The sequence below is a fragment of the Monodelphis domestica genome, chromosome 7 (assembly GCF_027887165.1).
Source record: "Monodelphis domestica isolate mMonDom1 chromosome 7, mMonDom1.pri, whole genome shotgun sequence".
Taxonomy (NCBI): domain Eukaryota; kingdom Metazoa; phylum Chordata; class Mammalia; order Didelphimorphia; family Didelphidae; genus Monodelphis; species Monodelphis domestica.
In genome coordinates, this window is record NC_077233.1 from 16,784,918 (window position 1) to 16,810,597 (window position 25,680).

At 37.3% G+C, this 25,680-nt stretch overlaps 1 protein-coding gene and 1 long non-coding RNA gene across 3 annotated transcripts in view; one reads left to right on the plus strand and one right to left on the minus strand.

The window, feature by feature from the left end:
- Positions 1–13,961, minus strand: part of LOC103095037 (uncharacterized) — a 133,067-nt gene extending 119,106 nt beyond the window's left edge. For both annotated transcript variants that reach the window (XR_001623748.2, XR_008913330.1), the window contains exons 1-2: positions 13,857–13,961; positions 8,456–8,636 (exon numbers count right to left, since the gene is read on the minus strand). This is a non-coding gene — a long non-coding RNA (uncharacterized LOC103095037). The remainder of the gene's footprint in view (positions 1–8,455; positions 8,637–13,856) is intronic.
- Positions 1–25,680, plus strand: part of NPSR1 (neuropeptide S receptor 1) — a 195,977-nt gene that overhangs the window by 137,437 nt on the left and 32,860 nt on the right. Inside the window, exons 3-5 of the mRNA XM_001365604.5 lie at positions 8,471–8,574; positions 12,458–12,551; positions 15,293–15,494. Coding sequence (XP_001365641.3) covers positions 8,471–8,574; positions 12,458–12,551; positions 15,293–15,494 — 400 coding nt within the window. The remainder of the gene's footprint in view (positions 1–8,470; positions 8,575–12,457; positions 12,552–15,292; positions 15,495–25,680) is intronic.

The following is a 25,680-nucleotide window of genomic DNA, read 5'->3' on the forward strand; positions in this document are numbered from 1 at the left end:
ATAAGCAACAAACGTCTATTGATTACCTTGATTTGTTTCTGTGCCAGGTAAGGTCCCAAGGGATTCTATTTAAAATAAACATTCCCCAAAGCATGGATAACACACCACCCAGGTTCACTTAGATATAATTCAGATGTAAATAAGTAATATGAGAAATCCTAAGAGAAAAGAATAGAAGAGATGACAGACATTAGATACCTGAATGCCAAATAGGGACATTAGGAAGAAGAAGGAGACAGATGAAGGCATGCATAGGTTCATCGAAATATTTGAGGAACTAAATGAGGAAGAAGGACTTGGATTGCTTTGGTTTTGCTTCAAGGGTAAGGGGAAATGCCTAACAATTGTTGTTGTTCACTTGTTTTCAGGTGTATCTGACTGTTCATGACTCCATTTAGGGTTTTCTTGGCAAAGATACTAGAGTGGTTTGCTGTTTACTTCACCAGTTCATTTTCCATATGAGGAGACTGAGGCAAATAAGGTTAAGTGACTTGCTCAGTGTCATATAACTAGTGAGTGTCAGAGGCCAAATTTGAAATCAGAAAGATAAATCTTCCTGACTTTAGGACCAGCACTCTATTCACTGAACCACCTAGCTCCCCTCTACTAATTATTAGAACTATCCAAGAGTGTAATAGACTTTCTCAGGAGATAGACATATGGAGAGAGAGAAAGAGAAAGAAAGAGAGACAGACAGACAGACAGACAGACAGAGACAGAGAGAGGCAGAGAGACAGAGAGACAGAGGCAGAGGCAGATACACAGAGAGATACAAAGACTCAGAGAGACACAGAGAGACACCAAGACATAGACATACATACAGAGAGAGAGACAGAGAGACAGAGAAAGAGAGAACACTTATAAAATGATTGCTTTGGTCCAGGCACTGAGCTAAGCACTAGATATAAAAATATGAGAGCAAGACAGTTCTTACCACCAAGGAACTTATGTTTGAGAAGATAGCAAATAAAGGAGGGATGGAAGTAGAGGAGGCTACCCTGATGACTTCATACGGATGAGACTACGCAGTTATGGGGAGGACAGCCAAGACTTAATCAGAATAAGGGACAATATGACCTATACAAGCTGGGAGAGCTGGAACTAGGTCTGAAGTCCAATTTTCTGGTGGACTGAACATGGTTGGAGAGTGAGGCCGCTGTGAAGTTTCTAGAGACAATTATTTTACCAGTATAAGTGAAATGAAATAATCTTAGAGATTCCTTCTAAATAAAAGTTTGGAAGATTTTATGAAAAATGGTAGATGGCTTCTTAAAGGAAGACCTTCACAAATTTGCCTTGCTCTAGTTCTATAGCACTCAATATCATCCTGCATATTACATTCATAAAATTCAAGATGGTGCAAAAAAGAGGCATCAAAATAGCATTTGGCTTACCAGTGCTCTGGAATGCAGCCCAACCAGATTAAAATGCAATTGGGAAATGTTTAACAAAATAAGTAAAGCCTAGTGTAACAGATAGTGTTAATTTGTGACTTTCTAAGTCAACATGTCAGGTATCCATCTCTATTTGGGTTCAGCACCACTGGGAGGTTAAGGAAAAATAGGATTCCCACCCATAATCTTACTGCACAAATATGGAGAGTAGGTAAGTAACTCAATTCACTCTTATATGCCTCAATTTCCTTAAATGCAAAAGTAATTACATGGTTGTTAATATCCCATCTGGATTAAACAATCTATAAATCTAAGAGATTCAAACAATTCTTCTCTTCCACTGTCCTGGCCCAAATAAAGGGGAAATTTTGTAGGTAAAATGACAGTTCAATCAATAATGTAATCCATGCTAGCTACTTGAAATCCAAGTGATTAATAAGCTTTGATGATAAACTACAAGAGCCTCCTGCCTTCCCTTTGGTTCCCATGGCTACAGTTGTATTTGGTTGTGGCCACCCTTGATTTCTTCTTATTGAAAGCTAACCGCCCAGAAGAGGAATATAATTTTCTTTGAAAAAAAATTAAAAAGGCTCCCTTTGGCAGAGAAGGAAGGCAGGAAACATTCCTTTATGATGGAACCTGGCTGATCACTTTAGCAAGGATTCTTGGCAGCCCAATTAAATCAAACCAGCAAACTTTTTTTTTTCTTCCATCCCAAATTATGCTGACAGAAGCCAAAGGTTCATGTCACTGGTATGGAAGGTCACTTGCACTCTGATGTCTCTTCCCTGTCTATGCACCAAGCTACATGGCTGACTTTGCTGAACCTGGGGAGCAACCAATTTAAAACCCAATGCCTTAAAAATCAACTTTTAATTTTGGAGATAATGAGGTTTTGTCATAATATTGGATGATCTGTCAATATTTACAGTAGGAATGAGAGCAGATTATTTGATTTTTTGCCTATGTACAATCCGATATGCCAAGCGCTTGTGTATATAATGAGGTAGGGGATTCAAAGATTCTAGACATTGGCAAGAGGGACTTTGAATGTTGATATGAAGTCCAAATCCACAGAGAAGCCAATAGGGAAAGTGGCTACTGAACTAAGGTAGTAAGTCATCTTTGTGGGAAATTTATTTAGTGCAAATTGAAAATCCCTTGGAAAGAATCAACCTGTCTTTAAGAGAAACCTACAGTTTGATGCAGTCCTAAATAACAGGAAAAACATGTTGGTCAATGTATTTTGTCTACATAGATCACCTAAAACTTTCTTAAAACTACAAAGGTATAAAAAATTGTTCAAGGGTAACAAACCTGATCAGAAGGGGTGGAGAGTAACATCATGCCACAAAGATATGACACCTGAGTATAAAACCATGGTAGAATGTGCTTGAGTGATAATAATGTAACACAAAGGTAACTTTACTATGAAAATAAACTATAGAATACCCATCCAGACAGAGAGTATGGATGAATGGATGATGCATTGCCAAATTAAATCATAAAAGTAACAGGCATCATATTAGTGGAAATGAGACATCTACTAAAGTTTTGTGGGGTTTTTAAAAATCAAATTTTTAAGTACCTGAGGATTATTAGAGTGGAAACTCTTTGAGAGCAAAGATTATATATTGCTTATATTTGCATTTCAATAAATATTTAAATTAATTTAATTTTTAACTTTTCCTTGTCAACAATTTCCTCTATCATATTGTGGAAATACCAGTGAACAGAACTGCTCTTCTACTTAATTCTGACCATCCAAAATGAAGGTGTTGATGAGGTAGCAGTGGCCATGACATTATAGTCAAAAAATAACCAAGCTCTTCATAAAAACTTACACAATCAGTTTTCAAAAAATTCAGAAAATAGTAATGATATGGTCACTTTGTCAGATATTTAAATGGAAGATAATTCCCGAGGGATAAAATATACACCTAGAAAGCAGATCTTTAACAGAGCCATTCCTACAAAGCTATAGAATAGGTTATTAAATGGATCTTTTAAAAACACTTAAAAGGAGAATAGTTGGTTGCTAGGAGCTAGCATGGATTAAGAATATCAAATGAGCCCAAAATGAAAAGGTATAGAAAGCAGACTTCACCCTAAGAACTGGACACAAAAATGATAAAGACTTGGATTTACAATTCCAGAGAAGAGCAAATTTTACTTCCAATGGATATGAAGAGCAAGAGAACTTCAAAGAGTATGATAAATTTGTATCTTTGTAATTTGAAAGCAACATCTGGGCAAAACCCAAATCCCAAGTAGACTTCTTACTAGAGGTAAAGGTGGGAGGTCTGGAGAGAAACTACTCCAGTCTATAAAAGAGAATGGAGTCTCTCAAAAGAAAGAGAATGAAGAGAAAGAAAACTAATGGAACCAAAGGAAAATCCTAAATTGTGTCAGGAGGTTGGAGGGTAAAGAATATGAACCAGAGAAAAATTGGTAGGTTCATGAACTTCCTGAGCTATGTAATATGTATAAGGGCTAGACTAGGGGATAAACGTTTGTGTACACTCTAAGGAGGAAATAATTTTTACTCCCAGCTCTGAAGACATTAGTTCACAAAGGCCACCAGAAATACTCTCCTTATCACTCAGAAATAGAAGAAAACACAAGCATTGGTGGTTAGTGACTTCTTGCTGAAGGATACTCTGACAGTTATATGCTAAACTAATCTATAGAGAGGTCTACTATCTTCCCAAGATGCACCACTGCCAGGTGATGTAGAAACTCCCAATACTAATCAAATTCAACATAATAATAACTGCCTTACATACCTACCAGTAATGATTTCCTTGGATAAAAACAAGGTAATCAAAAAGAATCTGGAAAGCAGAACTAAGAATTGTGAAGCCCTATGAAGAAACTGAGGAAGGAAGCACAGGTGCCATTTACATTTAAAATCCCTTAATTCTCAAGTTCCTTCTAATGATGCCGATTTTGGTCCAATTGTACCTGCCAATTCTTTGTCACTTTTGTCCCCATCATCCATTCATTCAACACAAGAGGTTCTGCTGCCATTTGAATGTAACCTATTGATTAATTTCAGGGTCTTAGATTAAAACATAGCAATGATGAGCTTCTGGCCAGAAATACAGTACACATGACAAGAATTGATCATATATATTTGTCTAAAGTCATATAGATCTGATCAAAAGCCCTATGGAATGAAGAGAATGAAAATTGACCAAAAATATATTACAACTCAGACATCACAGGAAAATGAACACATGGGTAGAGAGAATTAATAGGTCAGAGGGCCTCTTATTAGGGATTGCAAAATGAATTCATCAGAAACTCTCTATGGAGAATGGCCCATTTCATTGTATCTTTTGTCTTTGTATTCCTGGGAAAGCAATCCTGATACGGAAAGCTCATGATTTGATAAATTCTTTTGAAATTAAGCTTATTTCCATTTTCTTCTTTAGATATTACTCATCTATTTTCACAGAACATATGAACATAGAATCAAAGACTGAAAGGAAAATTAAAAGTCATCTAGCCCAACTTCTTTATTCAACAGAATGTGAAACAGGAGCCCAGAGGAATTTAATTATTTACCTAGTGCCACATTCAGATTTAATAAAAGAGCTGGATTTCTATCCTAATCCATATTCAAAATTCATTGCTGCTGCCACTGTACCTTAAAGTCTCTCATAGGATAATGGGACATTCATGGATCTGATCTAGGTCCCACTTTGCCATTAGCACACTATGTGAACACCATCTAGCCATTTCATTTGCTTGAGTCTAGTTTCTTCCTGAGTGAAAGCAGACTTTGAAAAGTGATCATCTTTAATGTCTTTTAAAGTTCTACCATTCAATGACCATATAGAACTCCTTCTTCCATGCCTCAATATTTCTCACTCATTACTCGTCCTTTCTTCTTTTCTTCTTGTCTCAGAGAGGCACTCTTATTTTCCAAAATTAATGTCCTTCCATAATCCATTAATCCCTTCTCTCATTCGTTTCCACTGAGGAAGAAAAGGGGTATATGTCTAAGAGACTGATTAGAATACACAGGGAGCTCATTAAGCAACTGGGCTTTTTAAAAGACACATAGAACATAAAGAAAAATCATCTGCAAGTATAAGTAATTACAGATGACTACAAAATAATGGAACAGTCCTACAAGAATAATGTCAGTTGTCCAAACTCCAAGTTATCTGAAATTGGCAATGAATTCTAAGGATGTAAAAAAGAGCTTAAAAAAATAAAACATTGGTACCAAGTGGATACTTTTAAAGCACATATAATAGCAATTTTTATTTAAGGAAGAAAAGATTTCAAATTATAAAGGAAACAATGAAAAAAGTAGGAATGAAAGGGTGGTAGTACTTCTCAGCTCCAAATTACATTATAAAGAAGTTATCATTGAAACATTTCAGCATTGTTTAAAAATGGAAGTGTAGATCAATTGAAACAACTGAGTTAAAAAGAATCAGAAGTAATTGAACTCAATATCTGTGTTTGATAAGTCTGAGAATGTAAACTTCTTGGTGAAGAACTCACTCTTCAATAAGAATGACTTTGGACCCAGTAATACAGTCACTACTGGGTTGATTTCCTAACGTGATCAAAGAAAAAGAAAAAAGAACTTATATGTTCTAAAATATTTGTAGCAGCTCTTTTTGTGGTGACCAAGAAATGGTGAATGGCTGGACGAGTTGTATTATATGATTACAATGGAATCCAAGGGCAACATAAGAAATAGTAAACAAAATCAACAAAAATACCTGGAAAGACATATGTTATGATGCAAAGTGAAATAAGCAGAACCAAGAGAACATTGTACGCAGTATCAACAATCATGTATAATGATCAGCTGTGCAATAACTTAACTATTATTGACAAGGCAAGGATCCAGGAAAACTCCAAGGGACTCATGTTGAAAAAGTATATCCACTCCAATAGAAGAAACAGATAAATGCATACTGAAACATACCACTCTTTTTTGTTGTTGGTTTTTGATTCTTTTTTTAATTTTCCTTTTTTTTATTTAGAACATTTTTCCATTCCCCACACTTTTTCCTCCTGCTCTCCAAATCCAACAAGCAGTTCCACTGGATGATACATGTATCATTGTTCAAAATCTATTTCTGTGTGAAACATATTCTTCACTTTATTTCCTCCATTAATTTTTCTCTAGTGTAAGCAATATGTATCTTGTTCCACAACATAATGACCAGGGAAATATATATTATATGATAATAAATGCATTACTGAACTTCTTGGCGAATGGGGAGAAGAAAAAATGAGGCATAGATCTTTTGGACATAGCTAATGTGAGAAAGTGTTTTTCTTGGATAAACAAATTTATTATAATTTATTACATATTTACCAAAATCATATATAATATTATTTTAGGTTATATTGTATGTTGTGTATTTGTTATATCATATTATGTATTTTATCATTGTTATGCTACATACTATGTTATGTTATATATAAAAAATAAAAATAAATGCTAACAAAAAATAAGAATGCCTGGAAAAATTGAGTAGTAACTTAGAAGAAATTAGTTAGACCAATATATTATATATAATATGCCAAATTAAAGTCAAAACAAATATTCATTATGAAAGGTCAGACTATTCTAAAATGTTAAGAGAACCAAAAACAGTGCTTTTTTACATCTATGACATTGAGGATAATTCTTAAACAGAACAGGGACAGAGAAGAACCAAAAAAATATATTTTTACAACAAAATTGAAAAGCTTTTGAATGAATGAAATCAATGAAACTAGGCTAAGAAATAGGGCTCTTGACTAGGAAGATATTTGTATAATATCTCTGATAAGTGTCTGATATATAAGCTACAGAGAACATTTTAAATTATTGTAAAATAAAAGTCACTCAAAGTACAAAATGGTCAAAATATATGAATACATTTTTGAGATGAATTGTATACTATTAACAAATATATATGCTCCAGATTGTAAGAATAAGACAAATGTGCATCAAAACAATTATGTTTCACTTGACATCCAGAAAAATGTGCAGAAATAATGAAAGATGGAAATAGTTGATGTTGGAGAGACCATAGAAGATGGAACACTAACTTGCTTTTAGGAAATCTGTGAATTGGTCCACCCATTTTAGATTGTAATTTGGAGTAATGATCAGAGAGACTAAAATGTCTGTGATCTTTGACACAAGAGTTCTTATTTCTAAGCACATACACACAAAGGGGTCAAAGACAGATAGAAGATTTTCATATAGAACAAAAATGTCCCTAGAAGCACTTGTTTCAGTAACAAAGAACTGGATACAAAGGAAGGTTGGGAAATGACAGCCAATTATGGCCCATGAACATGAGATAATTTCTGTAAGAAATGACAAATATGAAAAATTTTAAAGAAGTATGGGGAGATTTCTATGAAATGACTCAAAATGAAGTAATCGATACCAGGAAAACAACATACACAATGACTATCAAAAAAAATAAAATGGAAGAAAAATAACAACAAAACTGAATGCTCTGTAATTACAATGACCACACATCAAAGAGAGGAGAAAAATGTGTCTGCCTCTCCTTTTTATTCAGAGGACAACTATGCATGAAGACCATTTCATAGTGTCGAACTCTATTGATGTATTTGGCTTATTTGTCTGTATCCCTTTTTTCTCCTTTTTTAGACTTTGCTATAAAGAATGGTTTGCTAGGTAGGGGAGGTGGGAGGGACATGAAGGTAATGTAAAATCAGATTATATCAACAGAAAATTATTTTTAAATAATTTTTAAAAACCAAGTTGAGGCAAATAGAAAGGGAAAAACAATGGATTGAACCCATAAATATTAAGAGGTAGGATAAAGAAAATAGGGTGAGTGGTGGACATAAAATTCTAATTTTAAAATAACACTTAGAAGAAAGTAAAGAGGAAGGAAACTTTCTAAGACAAAAATACTCGGAACTCATTGGGTAAAAGTTGTCAATAAACAGTAATTATTGACCTACTATCTAATGAGCACTGTAAAAATAGTTTTAAACTCATGTCCACTGATTTGCACAAATATATCTTTGGGAAATACTGACTACATATTACTTACATGTTTTTACTTCAGACTCTTTTACAGGGCTCATCAACATATTGACAGATATAATTTGGCGATTCACAGGGGATTTCATGGCACCAGATTTGGTCTGTCGGGTGATTCGCTACTTGCAGGTATGTTGATGAGATGAAAGATTCAATTTGACTTTTGGTCCTCCAAGTACCCATCAGGAAATCTGTGAAAGAGAATGTGAATGTGAAAGGAAATTAGGCATGAATCGCTACAATTCATCAATATCTTTTAGAGGATTTATATGAATTCAAGAATTCTAACTAAAGCATTTGGATATAGACTGCCATGGTAGAAGAGGAGGTTCACAGAATCATAGATCAGAACTGAAATGGACATCAGGACACCATCCTTTGCCACCATTGCCATGGGGGGAAAAATATACATATTTATGTTTTATGTATGTGCCTGTGTGTATGTATATGATACATTTATACATAAAAACACATTGTAAGTACATATACAAAATGAATATACACATATATGCGGCTACATGAACACATGTGTATATATGCACAGATAAAACATCCCCATATTTCCAAACACAGTATCTATCTATCTCACCTATGTAGATGTAGATTTAGATCTGTGTATATATAATATAAATTTTATATTTTTCAGAATATTTCTATAACATCTAATTATAGATATTATGTATAACCTATTGGATACTATATCATACATAGTTCATTATATGTATGTAATTTATGAGCAGTTAGGCATGGTGGATAGAGCATCCAGAATTGAATCAAAAGACTCATCTTCCTGAGTTCCAATTTTATTTCAGATATGTACTAGCTGTGTGACCTTGGACAACTCACTTCACCCTGTTTGTCTCAGTTTCCTCATCTTTAAAATGAGTGAGTGAAGACAATGACAAACTAGCGTCTTTGTCAAGAGAATTCTTGAAGAGGCAAATACAACTAAAATGATTAAGCAACAGAAATATAATTTATAGATTATATTATCAGATACAAAAATATAAAATTTGTGCTAATATATGTCTACATATATATATACACACACATAACTATACTGGGTGTAGGTATGTGCATAGGTACATATTTGTTTATATATGCATAATGCATGCGTATATAGTTACATATAGATGTATATACATACACACAAGTATTTGTGTGAATTCTTCGCCTACTGCACATAAGCTTCTTAAGGGCAAGAGCTACCTTTTTTTTCCCAATGTCTATGCCCCATTATTTAACAAAGTAATCAAGTAATCAGTGAAAACCTATGTATAAAGCAGTCTTTATGTCCCCAAGAACCGTGCTAAGCACTGGGTACTTGGCACATGGAAAGTGTTTAATAAATGCTTTTTCCTTCATTCTTCCATTCATTTATTCATGAACAAGAATACCCAACCTTCCTGAGAATGGATCCTCCAGCCTTTGCGTGAAAACTTCTGGCAAGAAGGGACTGGGGGCTACTATCCTTCCATTTTGAATTGCTCTGATTACCAGAAAGTCTTCCTTCATTTCAACCCCAAATTTGTCACTTCCTGATATCTACATGTAACCACTATATCTGGGGCCAAGTAGAGCAGGTCTATTCTATCTTCTACATGATAGCCCTTCAGATATTTGAATTCATCTTCCAAACTCCTTCAACCTATAGTCATATGCCACCTACTTGAACCCTTTCACCATCCTAGTTGTCCTCCTATGAACATTCTCTTGTTTATCCATGTTTTTAAAATATGATGCTCAAAACTGAACGTAAAACTAGCTCAAATTGGGGTCTGATGCCTCAGTCTATGAACTAGCTTTTATTAAGCAATTATTAAGTGTCAAATATATTAAACATTGGGGATACTCAGAAAGGCAAAAAAAAATTCCTGTTTTCAAGGAGTTTAGAGTCTAAAGGTCAAGAGAACAAACATGAAGAATGTTGGGCAAGTATTTTAAAAATAGGAGTGAAAAGTCTGAAAAAATGGAGAATTGGGAATAATAATAAAGAATATTGAGGAGAGCAATGTAATCTATTCTCAATTATCCATGCCAAAGAGGAAGACAATTTAAGACAAACAAAACAAAAAAGAATTTGCTTCAGAATGAAGATACAACCTTACAGACCTTCTGTGTCTAGGTCCATATCCCCCAAGTTTAATCTTTCAAAGGTATTTGGTTTCAGTTAAGTGTCTGCTAAAAGAATGGAAAATAGGGAAAAGCCAAGATGGAAGAGTAGAGACAGCAACCCAGCCAAAGTTTCCCAGCATTCCCCTCCAAACAACTTTAAATAACACAGCAAATCAAATTCTATAATGTCAGACCCAACAAAAAATTGACCTGAGATGATTTTTCCATCCCATGACTACTTTGGATATTGGTATATAAAGCACTTTGAAAACTCAAAAAGCAGATGCTGATGTGTGCATTGGTAAAAAGGAATTTGTTCATCTATCATTTCCTATACCATTTTAAGGACAGGGCCATAACTCTAGATAAAATAATAATAAAGCATTGGCTTACTGTGGCAAAGAACTGTCCCACCAGGGTTTACACACAAATGAAGTCAGGTCTTAACAATTAGTAAAATATTAAATTGCTCATGTGTAGGCTGAACCTGTATGATAAAAATGACAGTTCTACAGAATTATGTTTACTTATTTCAGTGTCATGCCAATGAAATTACTAAAGAATTATTTTTAGAGCTAGAAAAAATAATAACAAAATTCATCTGGAAAATGTCAAGAATAAAAACAGAATCAATTAAAAATGTGAAGGAAGGATGCTTATCAGTACCAGATCTCAAGCTATATTACAAAGCTGAAATCATCAAAACAATCTGGTACTGGCTAAAAAACAGAGTGGCATACCACTGGAATATATTAGTTGCATAATACACTGTAATAAATGACCATGGTAATCCAGCATTTTATAAACTCAAAGATTCACACTTTAGGGTCAAGAACTCACTATTTGATAAAAATTGCTAGGAAAACTGGAAAGTAGTTTGGCAAAAACTATATGTACATCAAAATCTCACACCATCCAACCAGATAAAGTTAAAATGGATATAATTTAGGCATAAAATGTGGTATCATAAGCAAATTAGTGGAGCATGGAAATTTTTACCTGTCAGATGTATAAATGAGGGAAAACGTGACCAAACAAGAGATATAGAGGATCACATGAAATAAAATGGATAACTTCAATTACATGAAATTAAAGATTTTGCACAAACAAAGCCAATGCAGTCAATATTAAAAGGAAAGTAAGAAACTGTATGGAGAGTGATTACTGCAATTTTTTTTTTCTGAAAGAGCCCTCATTTCTCACATATAAAGAGAACCAAGCCAAATTTATTTTTCAAAAAATAAAAAATCCAATTGGTTGTTAAACATTTACCAGTATGATCCTATAAACATTCCTTGACCTCAGCATTTGTGCAGTAGGTGATTTATGAAGTGAAGTTATCACTAGGCTGGAGGGTAACAACAACAACAATGGTGATAACTGGAAATGATAGTCTGTATGCAGGGTCATTGTGTAGTTCAAATGGAATAATGGATATAAAGCACTTTGAAAGCCTAAAGAGGAGGTGTTGATGTGCATTGGTAGAAGGAGTTGCCTCATCTGTCATTCCCTATACCATTGTAAATACAATCACAACTCTAGATAAAATGATTTGCCTGTGACAAAGAGCATTGTCTTCCATTTTGAAAGTCCCTTCCAATTAAATGTGTCATATAAATTCAAGGGTTGATCAAAAGAAGGGAACTTCTAGGGGTCTAAAAGAATGAATCACCCAGGAATACTAGAACAAAATTCTACTGGCTAAACTGCTCTGTGTTCTGATACATATATGGCATCCATCCCAGCTCCTGCAGTGATGGTGTCTGGAGTCATACCTCTTCTACTCCAAGGGAAAGTATCCAAGATTCCAATCACCACTAGACAGAGCTACTTTCAGCCACGTATCCTTCCTTCCATCCTGAACATCAAAACATTTCATCTTCTTTTTTGCCTTCAGGTAGTGCTGCTATATGCGTCAACCTATGTTCTGGTGTCACTCAGTATTGACAGATACCACGCTATTGTCTACCCTATGAAGTTCCTTCAAGGAGGTGAGCTGATTTATTGCTGCTAAATGCAGCTGATGGAATGAGTCAGGAGGCATGATTTGGAGGGGAGATAATGTGCAAAAGTGAACCAATTCTGTATTTAAAGTTTATGAATCTGAATTTATATCTGGACTCTGATACGTTTTTCCCTCTATGACCATAGGCAAATCGCTTTCCTTTTGGGGGTCTCAGTTAATCATGAAAAATGATGAGGTTGAGACTCAGTGATCCATTAGGTCCTTTCCAGGTCTAATTGAATCTGTGATGAAATTTTGACTGAATCATTTTGGGACTCTTACCACATTTTTTAATCCATAGCCAAAAGGACATATAAACTAAGCCCATTTGGTAATGAGGCTCTACTGGGGAGAATGAGGGAAGCCCAATCTCTTGACAGTGCAAAGTGAAAGGCTGAAACTAAAGATTTAGGTCTAGTCATCATAATGTCCACTAGAGATGCACAGAAAACATTGTCCTCAACAGAAACATTAATCAGATCAAAGCAGTAGATTCAATAGCTAATGTACTAAGAATGATGGATTTGTTAAAACTATTGATGTTTCCGACCCACACCCACCCTCATCAAGGAAGGACTTAAGTATCCTCTCCAAGCCACTGAGCTCACCGAGTGCTGGGAGGAAGTAAGGCAAATACAAGGGGAGCCTCTGCCTTTGAGTTATTTAGCAACATGAAGGCAAAAATGGTTTCAGAATGTTTTCAGAACAATATGCCAACACGGGAAAGTTGGTATGGTCCCACGTGCTGCTGAGATGTGGCATAAAGGCTCATCGGGGCAGGCAGAATGACTCTGAGATGGCTTATTGGAAGAGGTTCCTTTGATGCTTTTAAAGAGTCAAAGCCCATGAATTAGCAGAGGAAATGGATAGCTTTTAAGTATGCAGAATCTTATCTATCGGGGCAACAGTGATGTCTAGTAGGGGAAAGTGTCATCTCTGAAGTCCCAGGACCTGAGATCAATTCCCATGTTGTAGCACTTAGAATTGGTATGACCTTAAGTGATCCATTCAGCATTTGTAGGACTCAGTTTCTTCACATATAAATGTGTTGGACTAGATGGGCTCTTGGTTCCCTTCCAGCACTATGTGAAAGATTCCTTCATAGACAGCCATGGAAGGGGCAAATCATATACAATGTAGTAATACCTGACTCTCATATGGTGCTTTAAAGTCTGCAAAGAACTGTACACAGATATATTCATGTGAGTCTCCCAGGCACCGCAGAACATAGAGAGAAAGGGACTAGATTTAGCATTTGAAGACTTAAGGATGTCTTTTGGTTATCCCTCACCTTTGCCATGTGGCCAGTTCATCTTCTTTTTCAATCAAGCCTTTGGAAAATGACCTCCTATCTTCATGAATCTGAGCAAGATGGTTCCTCAAGCTGGGACTTGATTTCCTCATCCGTAAAATGAAGGGATTTGTCTAATGGACTTCTAAGTTCTCTTCTATATTCTTTAACTAAACAGAGAATTTTAGATAGGTCGAATGACCTATAATATCCTATATTAGATTAAGAAGAGAACTCTGAGGTTGTCTAGTCAAACTCTTTCATTGGGAACATAGAGAACTGAAAGAAAGGAGGCCATCTAATTCAACACCATCATAATACAAAGAAGGAAACAGAGGTTTAGGGGTTTAAATGATTTGCCCACACAATAGCAGAGTCAGGATTTGAACACAGGTCTTCTAAGTCGCTAAGTATTCTATTCCATTACCTCCTAAAATGTGGCAACCAAATTAATCATTAAATTCTAGAACAATTCACCTGGAAGAGACCTTGGAGACTAGCAAGCCTAGTTGCTGGCTATAATGTGAAATAGAGTAAGCAGGAAATGCTCTATAAGGCAGGAAAACGTGGTTTTGAAGCTGGAGCACAACGCAGTCACTTAGAAAGATGTGACTTTCCTATATGATATGATGATAATTTGATTAGCTTCCATAAAGGATTTGAAGATGGGAGTCCAACAAAAGGAGCAAAAAAAAGTATCCCTAATCAATCACCCTGCCTGTCTGTTACAGACATACCATAGACATTAAACTCAATTAAACAAGTCATTTTATATGCATTGATTAACTTGACTAAATATTAGCGATACACCATGAATTTCCTGGAGCTGTGATCCCCTGTGTGGGATCTTCTTCCAATAATGCAGATCACAAAGTGTTCCTGCCTGACTGTTTGCCACAACACTAATGCAAATATTTCCATTTGATTGCTCCAAAGGGTCCACCCAACCTGATAGGGACCTTTCTTGAGCTCTCTTGACCTTGCAGATAAACCATTCCAGTATCTAAAAGCATGCTGCAAAGGAAACAATGTTCTCTGTGGACTCAGGGGGTCTAGGTTCAAATCCCAGCTTTGCTATTTATGTCTGACTTGATCTTAGGAAGGATCCTTCATCTCTCAAAGGTCCACTTCCCTCGCTTGTAAAATAAGGACTTTAGATGGCTTTTGAGGTCCTTTCCCACTCTAAACTATGCCCCAATGATCTTGCAGTGGTTATCCCTTATTCTCACTCACTCTTCTTCACTTTTAATCAGACATTCCTTTGTTGGAATCCTTTGATGAAACACAAGGTACAAAGATGAAGCGTACATTCCAAATATTGTTTCTTGGTTAGTTTCAGTTCACAAACTTCTTGCTTTCAGGATTTCTGGGAAAGGGGTAAAGCCAGTGACCCCGATATTACTCCCTGACTAATCCTTTTTGATTTCTTTAAACAGAGAAGCAGGCAAAAGTCCTAATTGTGGTTGCCTGGAGCCTCTCTTTCCTGTTTTCTATTCCTACTCTAATCATCTTTGGGAAGAGGAAACTAGCCAATGGAGAAGTACAGTGCTGGGCCCTGTGGCCTGATGATTCCTACTGGATCCCATATATGACCATTGTCGCCTTCCTAGTGTACTTCATTCCCCTGATCATTATCAGGTAAGAGTCCTCTCCAGACCACCACAAGCGCTTGTGGCCATCTTCTCAGACATGGCTCCCATGAGGAAGGGTAGTGATCAATCTACATTACACAGGATGCTTTGGAAGGAGAGATGGAATACAAGTCAATTGTTATAGCAGGAGCAATAAACATTAGAGCAATTGAATGTTTTTGGTTTTGTTTTTAAATTCTTTCCATCTATCTTAGAATCAATGCTGAATATTGGTTCCAAGGCACAATAAGTCTAGATCAGTAGGTTGGGGCCAAATTGTAAAGAGCTTTAAAAGCAAAACACAAGACTTTATATTTTTATGGATGTGTTTTGTCCTAGATGCAACAGGGAACCACTTTGGTAACAGTAAGAGCAAATCAGCCAATTAGAAAGGAAGCTATTGAAATAGTCTAGGAAGTGATCAAAGAGGGTTTGCACTAAAGTAGCAGAAGTATGAATAGCAAGGAGATGGTTGGGAAAGATTAGGCTTGAGCTATCTGGCCACAGAGGCCTGAACTGGAAGAATACATAAAAGTCATGAAAGGGAAACTTTATGTTTGATGTCAGGAAAAATTTAACAATTAGAGCTATACAAAAGATGAATGATTGTCCTATGAGGATGAAGAACTGTCTCTAATTGGGAGAGGAGGATCTTTAATTAGATTCTGGATGGACTGGAAGACTTGTAATTCTGAAATCCTGTCATTCAATGTTGACCAAAGGAACACATTCTAGAAATTTTTTCTAAATTGTAAAAAATTATATGAAATATATGAATTATATAAATATAAATTATACTAGATATAAAAATAAATTGGAACTAAAGAGTGTTCAGAGTGATGATAGGATAGTGAACAAGCTTTTCCAACTAGTCTGAAGAGTATGTAGAAAGGACTAGAGGATAATTAAGTAGGATAATCAGAATGAAACCTTAAATATTCAATAAAGGAGTTTATACATTATCATGTAGGCTCTGAGGAGTTATTAAAATATTTGTAAAAGGGAGTGATGTGATCAAAATATTGCTTTGAGAGCTATATGTTAACACTGGAAAGAGCAGAGTCAGAGAACCTGTGTTCAAATTCTTCTGTAAATATTTGACATTGGGCGAGTCACTTGGGCTCCCCAATCCTCAGTTTCTTCATCTGTAAAAGGAGGTGGTTGGATTAGATGAACTCTCAGGTCCTTTCCAGCTGTAAAATGGCTAGGCAAAAATTATGTTTGATGTGATTCTCATCCAAAATAGTGGAACTGTGTGTATGGGGTGAGGGAAGAGGAAAGGACATTTAAGGAGTGGAGATGGAGAAAAGGGGGGGGGGGGCAATAGAAGATTGAATTACAATTTAATTCAATGGATCACATTATATTGAGAAGTACTTTAGACCTCTTAGGCAAAACACTTATAAGCATGCTGCAGCATTCCTCTTTTTCTTATGACTAATAAACTGGCATATGGATAGAAAACTAGGCTGCCAGGAGGGAAGAAGTACATAGGTATTGGTCATTAGTAAGAGGTAGGATATCCCCTGATTTTTCTACATGGAACATTTAAGTACTCCTTTACTATCATCTCTATACAGATGGCTCCCAGATTTGTATATCCAGACTTAGTCTCTCTCCTGAGTTGGACCTTATAAACTGAATGTCTCCTGGGCATCTCAAATTCAAAATATCCAAATCAAAACTCTTTCTCTTTGTCCTAAACTCATCCCTGCCCCATATTTCTATTAAAAGCATTACTATATTTCCCAGATTCACCACCTTAAACTCATCCTATACTCTTCACTCTCCATCAAATGTAGCCAAACATCAAATCCCAGTGATTCCAGATTCTTGACACTTCTGGGATCTCTTCTTCTCTCTACTTACAGAGCAACCCTCTTAATTCAAGTTATCTCCTCTCATTTTATTTAGACTACTACTGTGGCCTCCATACTGGTCTCCAGGCTTCAGGTTTCTCATTTCTCAAATCCACCCTCCACAAAGACTTTCCTAAAGAGTAAGTCTAACCATGTTACTGCCCAAGGAGAAAGGCTTCAGTGGCTCCCTAATGGCTCAGGGATAAAATAAAAAGTTTTGCATTAGGAATATAAAGCCCATTTTAAACTGGATCTGCCCAACTTTCATAGACTTATTACACCTCAATCTCCTTCACATATCCCATGGCCCAGCCAACTTAGCACAGTTTCTGTCCTCTATACATGTCATCTCTCATTTTCATATGCATGCACTGACTGTCCCACTTGCCTGGGATGTACTCTCTCCTTACTTCCACTAATTAGAATTCCTCCTTTCTTCAAAGATCAATTCAAGAACTGTCTCCTACATGAGAGCTTTCCTAATCTTTGAGACTACTGTTTCCTCAGAAAATTATTTAATTTCTATATATTTTCATCTGATTACTTTATATTTACTTATATATGTCCATGTCATATGGGTTAAATCTCCTGTGGCATTTTTTAAATTATTTAACTTAATTATTTAAATGTATTTTCTCCAATCTGTAGCAAGTAAGAGATGAAATGGCTGAGGAAACAAAGGTTGGAGCTTCCACACATACAATTAAGCAATGCATAGCAATTGCCCCACAAATCTGGACCAGTAGTCTTCCTCCACTTAAGGCTGGATCCAGAATATAGGAGGATACAGACTTTCATACTTTAAAAACAATCAAACCAAACCAATTAATTAAAATAAAACAATCAAGAGGAAACATTAAATAATCTGATTTTTAACTGGAGGAAAGATTAGTGACTTTCCAGTTAGGGGTGGGGTCAGTGGAGAGGTACAATTCCCTGAAATCAGAAAAAGAGGTGTCTGACTCTCCCAAGAGTCTGTAAATAATCAAAGGAACATGGAAAATGAGTCAATAACTGATTGATCAGTGCAGGACCAGCTTTCTGATAAGACATATGGACTGCTTGAGATGGGCAATTTTGAGTAATTCCTTGCATCAATCTTTGGATCTGACAGGTTCTCTGGTCAGCATAATCTAGGTCCTTCTTATTTAAGGCTTTCTAAGCAACAGGTAGAGGTGGTCCAGCTTCCCAGACATGTAGAGCTAGATTCAAACAATACAATCAAGTCACCTCACAATTCCAATTCCCAAAATAGAATTGTTTTCTCACAAGACAGAAATTGGACCAGACCCATAACTGAATAAAAAGGAAACTCAGCTAGCTCCAGAATTGAGTTGCAATATGGTGGATGGCTCACTCAATTCCATAATTAACCATTTGCTATCCTAATCCTCTCAATTCCTTAACCTTTTTCCTTTCTTTCCTCCTACACTGGAAAGGAAAAACAAAGCCTTGTAATGAATATGCACGGTCAAGAAAACCAAATCCCCACAAGGCCATGCCAAAAAATGTGAACTCATTGCACATAATTCAGTCCATCAACTCTCCATCAGGAGGTGGGTAGCATTTTTCATTATTGGTTCTCTGCAATAAATGTTGGTCCTTCCATTAAAGACTTTCACAATTGTTTATTTTTATAGTGTTATTTTGACTGCACCGATTGTTCTCAATGAGTCATTTGGTTAGTTCAGCGGACAGAGCATTGGTTCTGGGGTCAGGAAGACCAGAGCTCAAATCTGGTTTCAAACACTCTTTGACCCTGGGCAAGTCACTTCACCTCTTTCTCCTTGAGTTTCTTCAACTATAAAATGAGGATAATAATAGCACCTACCTCCCAGGGTTGTTTTGAGGATAAAATGAGATGACTCTAAAGCACTTAGTAGAGTACTTAGTACATAGCAGGCACTTAATAAATAACTTATTCACTTCCCTTCCATTCTCCTTTTTTTCCCCTTCCCTCTCCTTCTGAGTTCTGATCACTGCATTAGGTCCATATTCCTAGGTTCTCTCATCATTTCCTTCAACACAAAAGTATTCCATTACAAATAATAAACCATAGCCTGATTGAGGGACACCTCCCAACCTCCCTAGCTTCTAGTTCTTTGCTGTGCCAGACTTTTGAGAGATCATGGACAAAAGTCATATAGAATGTGAAGATGTAAGTGGCCTGCGATCTGTATCATTGAAGTCAATTTCCAAATCAATCACTGGTCCATTTAAATTTTGAATATATATTTATATCTACACACATATGTGTATAATGTCAGCCCTATAGCACACAGCTCCTCAGATCATTTCCCACCTTGCTACAGATCTTTAGCATGCCCAAGAGACAGATACCTTCCCACTCCATCAGTTTTTTTTTTACATTTTGTCTTTCCCCATTAGATTGTAAGTTCCTTGAGAACAGGGAATGTCTAGCAACTTTCTTTCTATCCTCAGTACTTAGCAGAGCGCTCTACTTAATAAGTGCTTAATACATGTTTATGGACTCTTGGCTGACATACATACGCACATATGTACATATAATTCATATATATATATATATATATATATATATATATATATATATATATATATATATATATATACACACCCACATATGGGTTATCTTCCCCAATGGAATGTAATCTCCTTGAGGACAGAAGCTATTTTATGGTCATGTTTAAATCTAGAAAGTCTAGCATAGCTCATGGCACTCATAGAAACTTAAAACTTTCTGTACATCACTATTGTACTAACTTTCCTGATCACCTGGTAACTGAATCCCCATTGAATCCATCTGTATCATCTCCCTGCTCCCCAAGTCTCCTCCTCCTTCTGCCCTCAGGTCAGAAGATCTTTTAATGTTTCCTTCATTCTGACTCCATTCATTCACCATCCTTTGCCTTCATTTCTCTAATAGCTAACCCTGTGTCAGTACCCTGGCCAGCAGCAATTCCATCCATCCTCTACCATCTTGATCCCACATTTGGAAGAAATTGTAATCCTAGGTTCAGGCAGAACAGAGTAGGCAGACAGGGGCTCCCCTGGTCATAGTCTAAGATTGTGGAAGAGCTGTTCACCTTTTAGCTTTGGTTAGCATAATGTATTGTTGAGCAGAAGTTGTACATTGGTTGTAGGGGGAAATATGGAGCAAGGATGGTGGTGCTATAGGCAGGAGGAGAGGGTTCTCTGTTTTCAGTACACAAACCTTATGCACCATTCTTGGTGGCTTAGGAGCATCTCCAAAAGATAAGAGAATGGTTGGGATCTAGAATGAAGCAGAAAATAGGGGCAGCAACATTGGTGTTTGGTTTGTCTAATTGCTTTAGATTGTCTTTGTTCTCTTCTTCATTCTCCTAAAAAAGTAAGAAAAATCTTGGCATTTCACACACACACACACACACACACACACACACACACACACACATACATCCTAGCATGAAGATTAGGCTGGATCCAAAGCAGGTGTTAGCACCTAAGTGCTTCCTGACTACGTTAGCTAGGGATTCTAAAAAATTGCTTCAGGATCACATTTCCCCAATGGTTTCCTATAACCTCTCCCAGAGTTTTGAGAGGAAGTAGAGCAAAGTCAATAGAGCACTCTGGCTTTGGAGTTGGGAAGGCCCAAGCTCAATTCTTGCTTCTGACAAACATTAGTTATGTGACCCTAGAAAAAGGCACTTAATCTCTCATCGAAGGTGAGCTTGGTATCCTCCATTTGGGGGGCCCAAGGGGACTGGACTAGACCATTTCTGAATAGATCATGCCATGAAAGATGCCCTAGTTGGAGGGCCTCCTATTTTCTAGGGCAAGAATATCTCAGTCTTTACCAGCATCTTGCTCAGTCACCTCTTCAGCCCAATTCTATTTTCTATCATTTGTCTTTAGAGAAATACTGCTAATTCTCTGGACTTCTCTCTCCATCATGCCCACATGGAGGTACATTTCTACTTTCTTCTCCCATCTCTTGCTTTTGAGTTTGATTTATGGGTTTTCATCACTCATTAGAATGGGCAATCTTTGATGGCAGGGACTTTTTAGCTTGTATTTGCATTTCCAGTGCTTAGCACAACATTTGGCATATATGTGACAAGGAAATCACTTTAAAAGACTGATATATATTAATTTAAGGTTGCCAAGGAATTCAGCTATGTAATTCCTAAATGAAAACTCAAGTCAGCAGTCAACCTTTTATGGAGTTTAATTACAAACAGGAGGAAGAAAGGTATTAGAGAGAGAGAGAGAGAGGGAGAGAGAAAGGGGAGAGAAGGGAATAGGGCTTAAATACCCCTTCTGTTTAGGCTGGGCCAAAAGGCCCAAGCCCTTAGATAGCTGAGGCAAAGAAAAGAGATCAGTCCCTATCACTCACGTGACCAAAATGGAGAAACAGTCTCAGGGGCCTCCACCTCCAGCTTCCTTCAGAGCAAGCTTCTCAGAGCACAACCTCTCAGAGCAAAAACCTCTCCAATCAACAACCCCTCTAGTCCTCAGACCCCGCTATCTTTAAGGACACCATCCAAGTTCCCTCCCCTCAGTTCTCACATCTACCAATCACTGTCCATGTCTTCCCCGTGCCAATGGTGGCTCTAGCTTAACCCAGGACCACCCAGAGGTCTGTGGCTTTGCACATGTATGTTGAAGGTCATATTCTCAAATAATTAAATCTTGATCCTTTGCTGCAGCCCTTCCTAAATCCTGTTAGGACTGAGTGGGGTGGAAATTGTATTTTCCAAGACCTGGTTCTGTCATTCCAAGTATCTCTATTGTATCAATTCTAAAATCAATCATGACTCAAAGCTTAAGCATAGGTCAAAGCCCTTTCCATTGTTCAGCAAAAGGTTTCTGTCCTAAAGTAATCTTAAGAAGGGAGGAGGAGGAACCTCCCATGCCAATGGGGTTCACATTCCAATAGAGTTCCCACTATCAATAGGAAATTTTTCAAGTATGAAATTTCCCAATGGTGAAATTTCCTACATTTATAAGTCTAAGAAATTTTAAGGTTTACATATAGTAGATGTTTAATAAGGGCTTATTGACTTGATCCCCCAGTCCTACCTAGAATGCTGCCCTTAATCCATCCAACTCAGCACCAGGGTTCTTAACCCTTAAGACCTGACAAAAAAATCTTGGTCCAGTCCCATTAGAAAACCAGTTAACCCAATCTCCACACCACATCCTATTTCTATAAGTAGCTCAATATGCCCTATAGTTGGCAAGCTCCCTCCCCTTGATCTGCCCCAAGTCTAAAGTTCATAGGAAGCAGGATAGATATCAGTCTGCAACAGATAGAGTCACATCTTGGTCTCAGCATCTTTAATTGGCTTGAAGTCCTGGGGCTTTCTATATTTTTCAACCCTTACTTTCTACCATAGTAAAAACTCAAAGACCAAAGATCAAGGGGCTAGGCAAATAGAGTAAAGTGTCTAATAAACTAATAAGTGTCTGAGGCCATATTTGAACCCAGGTCCTCCCAACTACTGCTTGGCACTCTATCCACTGATCCACCTAACTGCTCTTGACTTCCTGCATTTTTAATAAGAAGCTCTTAAAAATCAAAGAAGGATATTTGTAAGTCAATTTACTTGAAGTATGTCAACCAGTGAGATGTTTAAGGCAATAAGATATAATATGGTTTAGTAGTTAGGATACTAAACTCTGAGTCAGAAAGACATGGGTTCAAATCCCTCACTTACTTGCTCTTTTCCTCAGGGCTAGTCATTAACTTCTCTTTGCTTTATTTTTCTCATGTACTAAGTGAGGCAAATAAAGACACATTTGTTAGTTTATATATTGAATTAAGATGTGCCCTTTAGTATGCATTGAAAATCCAAGGAAATGGAGAAACAGAGTATGATTGGTAGAAAGTGTGCTTGGTTGCAAATCAGAAGAACTGGGTTCAAATTCTGGGCCTGACACTGCTTGTGAGAATGTGGACAGGTCACTTAACTTACCAGGTCCCATTTCCTTATCTGAAAAATGTAAAAGACTAACTGGCTTCCAAGTCCCTTCTAACTTGTGATCACTAATCCTATGATGGTGGAGAGGCAAGAGACATTCCATCTACTCTCCAGACTGAGCCAGCCAAAATTCAGTCGGCTAATCCCCAGAATTCTGGTTTTCTCCATGCTTGATCCCAAACCTATTGACCAGTGAATCTGATTCTATACAAAAAAAAATATATATATGGACAAAAGTTTTCATTTCCATTCAAGATGGCAGCCTATCAAAAAAATCTAAGCCCCCTGTGTCTCTTGCTTTCACCTTCCCAATGGGTCCTGGAACCTACCTCCTATCAAACTAGATGACCACTGGATGAAGTTGTGGGAGAGAAAATTGAATTCTGATCCAGTATTCTGACTTCAAGATCTTGTCATCATGCCATACCCTTTTATCTTAACAGCATGTATTTTCTCCAGAGGACATAATCATCCCAGCTCAAGTTTAGATGGGATTTTAGGACTACAAAGTACTTTATAGATATCATTTCATTTGATCTTCAAAACAAATAGCTTAATAGTATTACATTCTGCCCCTACCTCTGCCCATTTTGCATCCAAGGAAATGGCATCAGAGAGGTAGGATGACTTGCACCAAATTATGCCAAAAATGGTACAGCCTAGACACAAACCTGCACTCCTGAATTGTCTCCCCTCCTTCCACCATTGAAGGTGGATTAGGATAAAATTCAATTTGTATGTACCAAAGTTTTTATCAATAAACCAATCATAAATAACCATCCATTAAAATTAAATTCTTTTTGTTGTCTTTGGATCCTCAAAGGGAAGAAGGAAGGAAGGAAGGAAGGAAGGAAGGAAGGAAGGAAGGAAGGAAGGAAGGAAGGAAGGAAGGAAGGAAGGAAGGAAGGAAGGAAGGAAGGAAGGAAGGAAGGAAGGAAGGAAGGAAGGAAGGAAGGAAGGAAGGAAGGAAGGAAGGAAGGAAGGAAGGAAGGAAGGAAGGAAGGAAGGAAGGAAGGAAGGAAGGAAGGAAGGAAGAAAGGAAAGGAAGGAAGGAAGGAAGGAAGGAAGGAAGGAAGGAAGGAAGGAAGGAAGGAAGGAAGGAAGGAAGGAAGGAAGGAAGGAAGGAAGGAAGGAAGGAAGGAAGGAAGGAAGGAAGGAAGGAAGGAAGGAAGGAAGGAAGGAAGGAAGGAAGGAAGGAAGGAAGGAAGGAAGGAAGGAAGGAAGGAAGGGAGGGAGGGAGGGAGGGAGGGAGGGAGGGAGGGAGGGAGGGAGGGAGGAAGGGAGGGAGGGAGGAAGGGAGGGAGGGAGGGAGGGAGGGAGGGAGGAACAAACGAACGAAGGAACGAACGAAGGAACGAACGAAGGAAGGAAGCAACGAAGGAAAAAAGGAATGAAGGAAGGAGGGATAGAGGGAAAGAGGGAGGAAGGAAGGAAGGAACGAAGGAAGGAAGGAAGGAAGGAACGAACGAACGAACGAACAAACGAAGGAAAAAAGGAATGAACAAAGGAAAAAAGGAAGGAAGGAAGGAAGGAAGGAGGGAGGAAGGAACAAAGGAACAAAGGAACAAAGGACAAAGGAGGGAGGGGGAAAAAGAAAATAGCTAGCATTTTTGAAGCACTTTAAAGTTTTCAAAATGCTCAACAAATATTATTCAATTTTATCTTCACAACAATCCTGGGAGGTATGGGATTATTATCCCCATTTTATAGATGAGAAAACTGAAGCTGGCAGAGGCTAAGTGACTTGCTGAATATCACACAAGTAAAAGCATCTTAGGTTTGACTTGACTCTGGGTTTAGGTCCCTCTCTATCCAATGACCCACCTAGATACCTAGTGCAAAACCTGGCATATAGTAAGTGCTTAATCAATCCTTTTCCTGTCATTCCTACTATCCCCATGCCAGGTACTGTGCTAGCCAGTAAGATACAAACACAAAATTGAAATAAGTCCCTGCCCTCAAGGAGTTTACATTCTGTTGGAGCAGACAGACAGGTATGTTTGCACAAAGTCAATAGAAGATCATTTTTATGGGGTGATCGTGGCATCTGAGAGATCGGGAGATAGTTGATCAGTTGGCTATGATAAGAGAGTTTTGTGGGCACACACACACACACACACACACACACACGTATACTGTTTAGATCCTGGCAGGATGTTTTTATTTGGTTTCTGCTCTCCTATCTCTGGTGCTCCTGCTCTCTCCCTTCCCTTCTTGTCTCAGCCCTGATTTAATATGACATGGTCTGGTTTTGTTTTGCTTTTTTCTGAAATCACAAATCGATGGCATCTGACAAGCTTGCTTTTCTTCCTCCTCTTATTAATTCTCAATTGTTGGCCAGAGGTACCCTGTGCCTCGGCTGCTGCCTCCCCAGGATCCAAGTGGTGGGAGA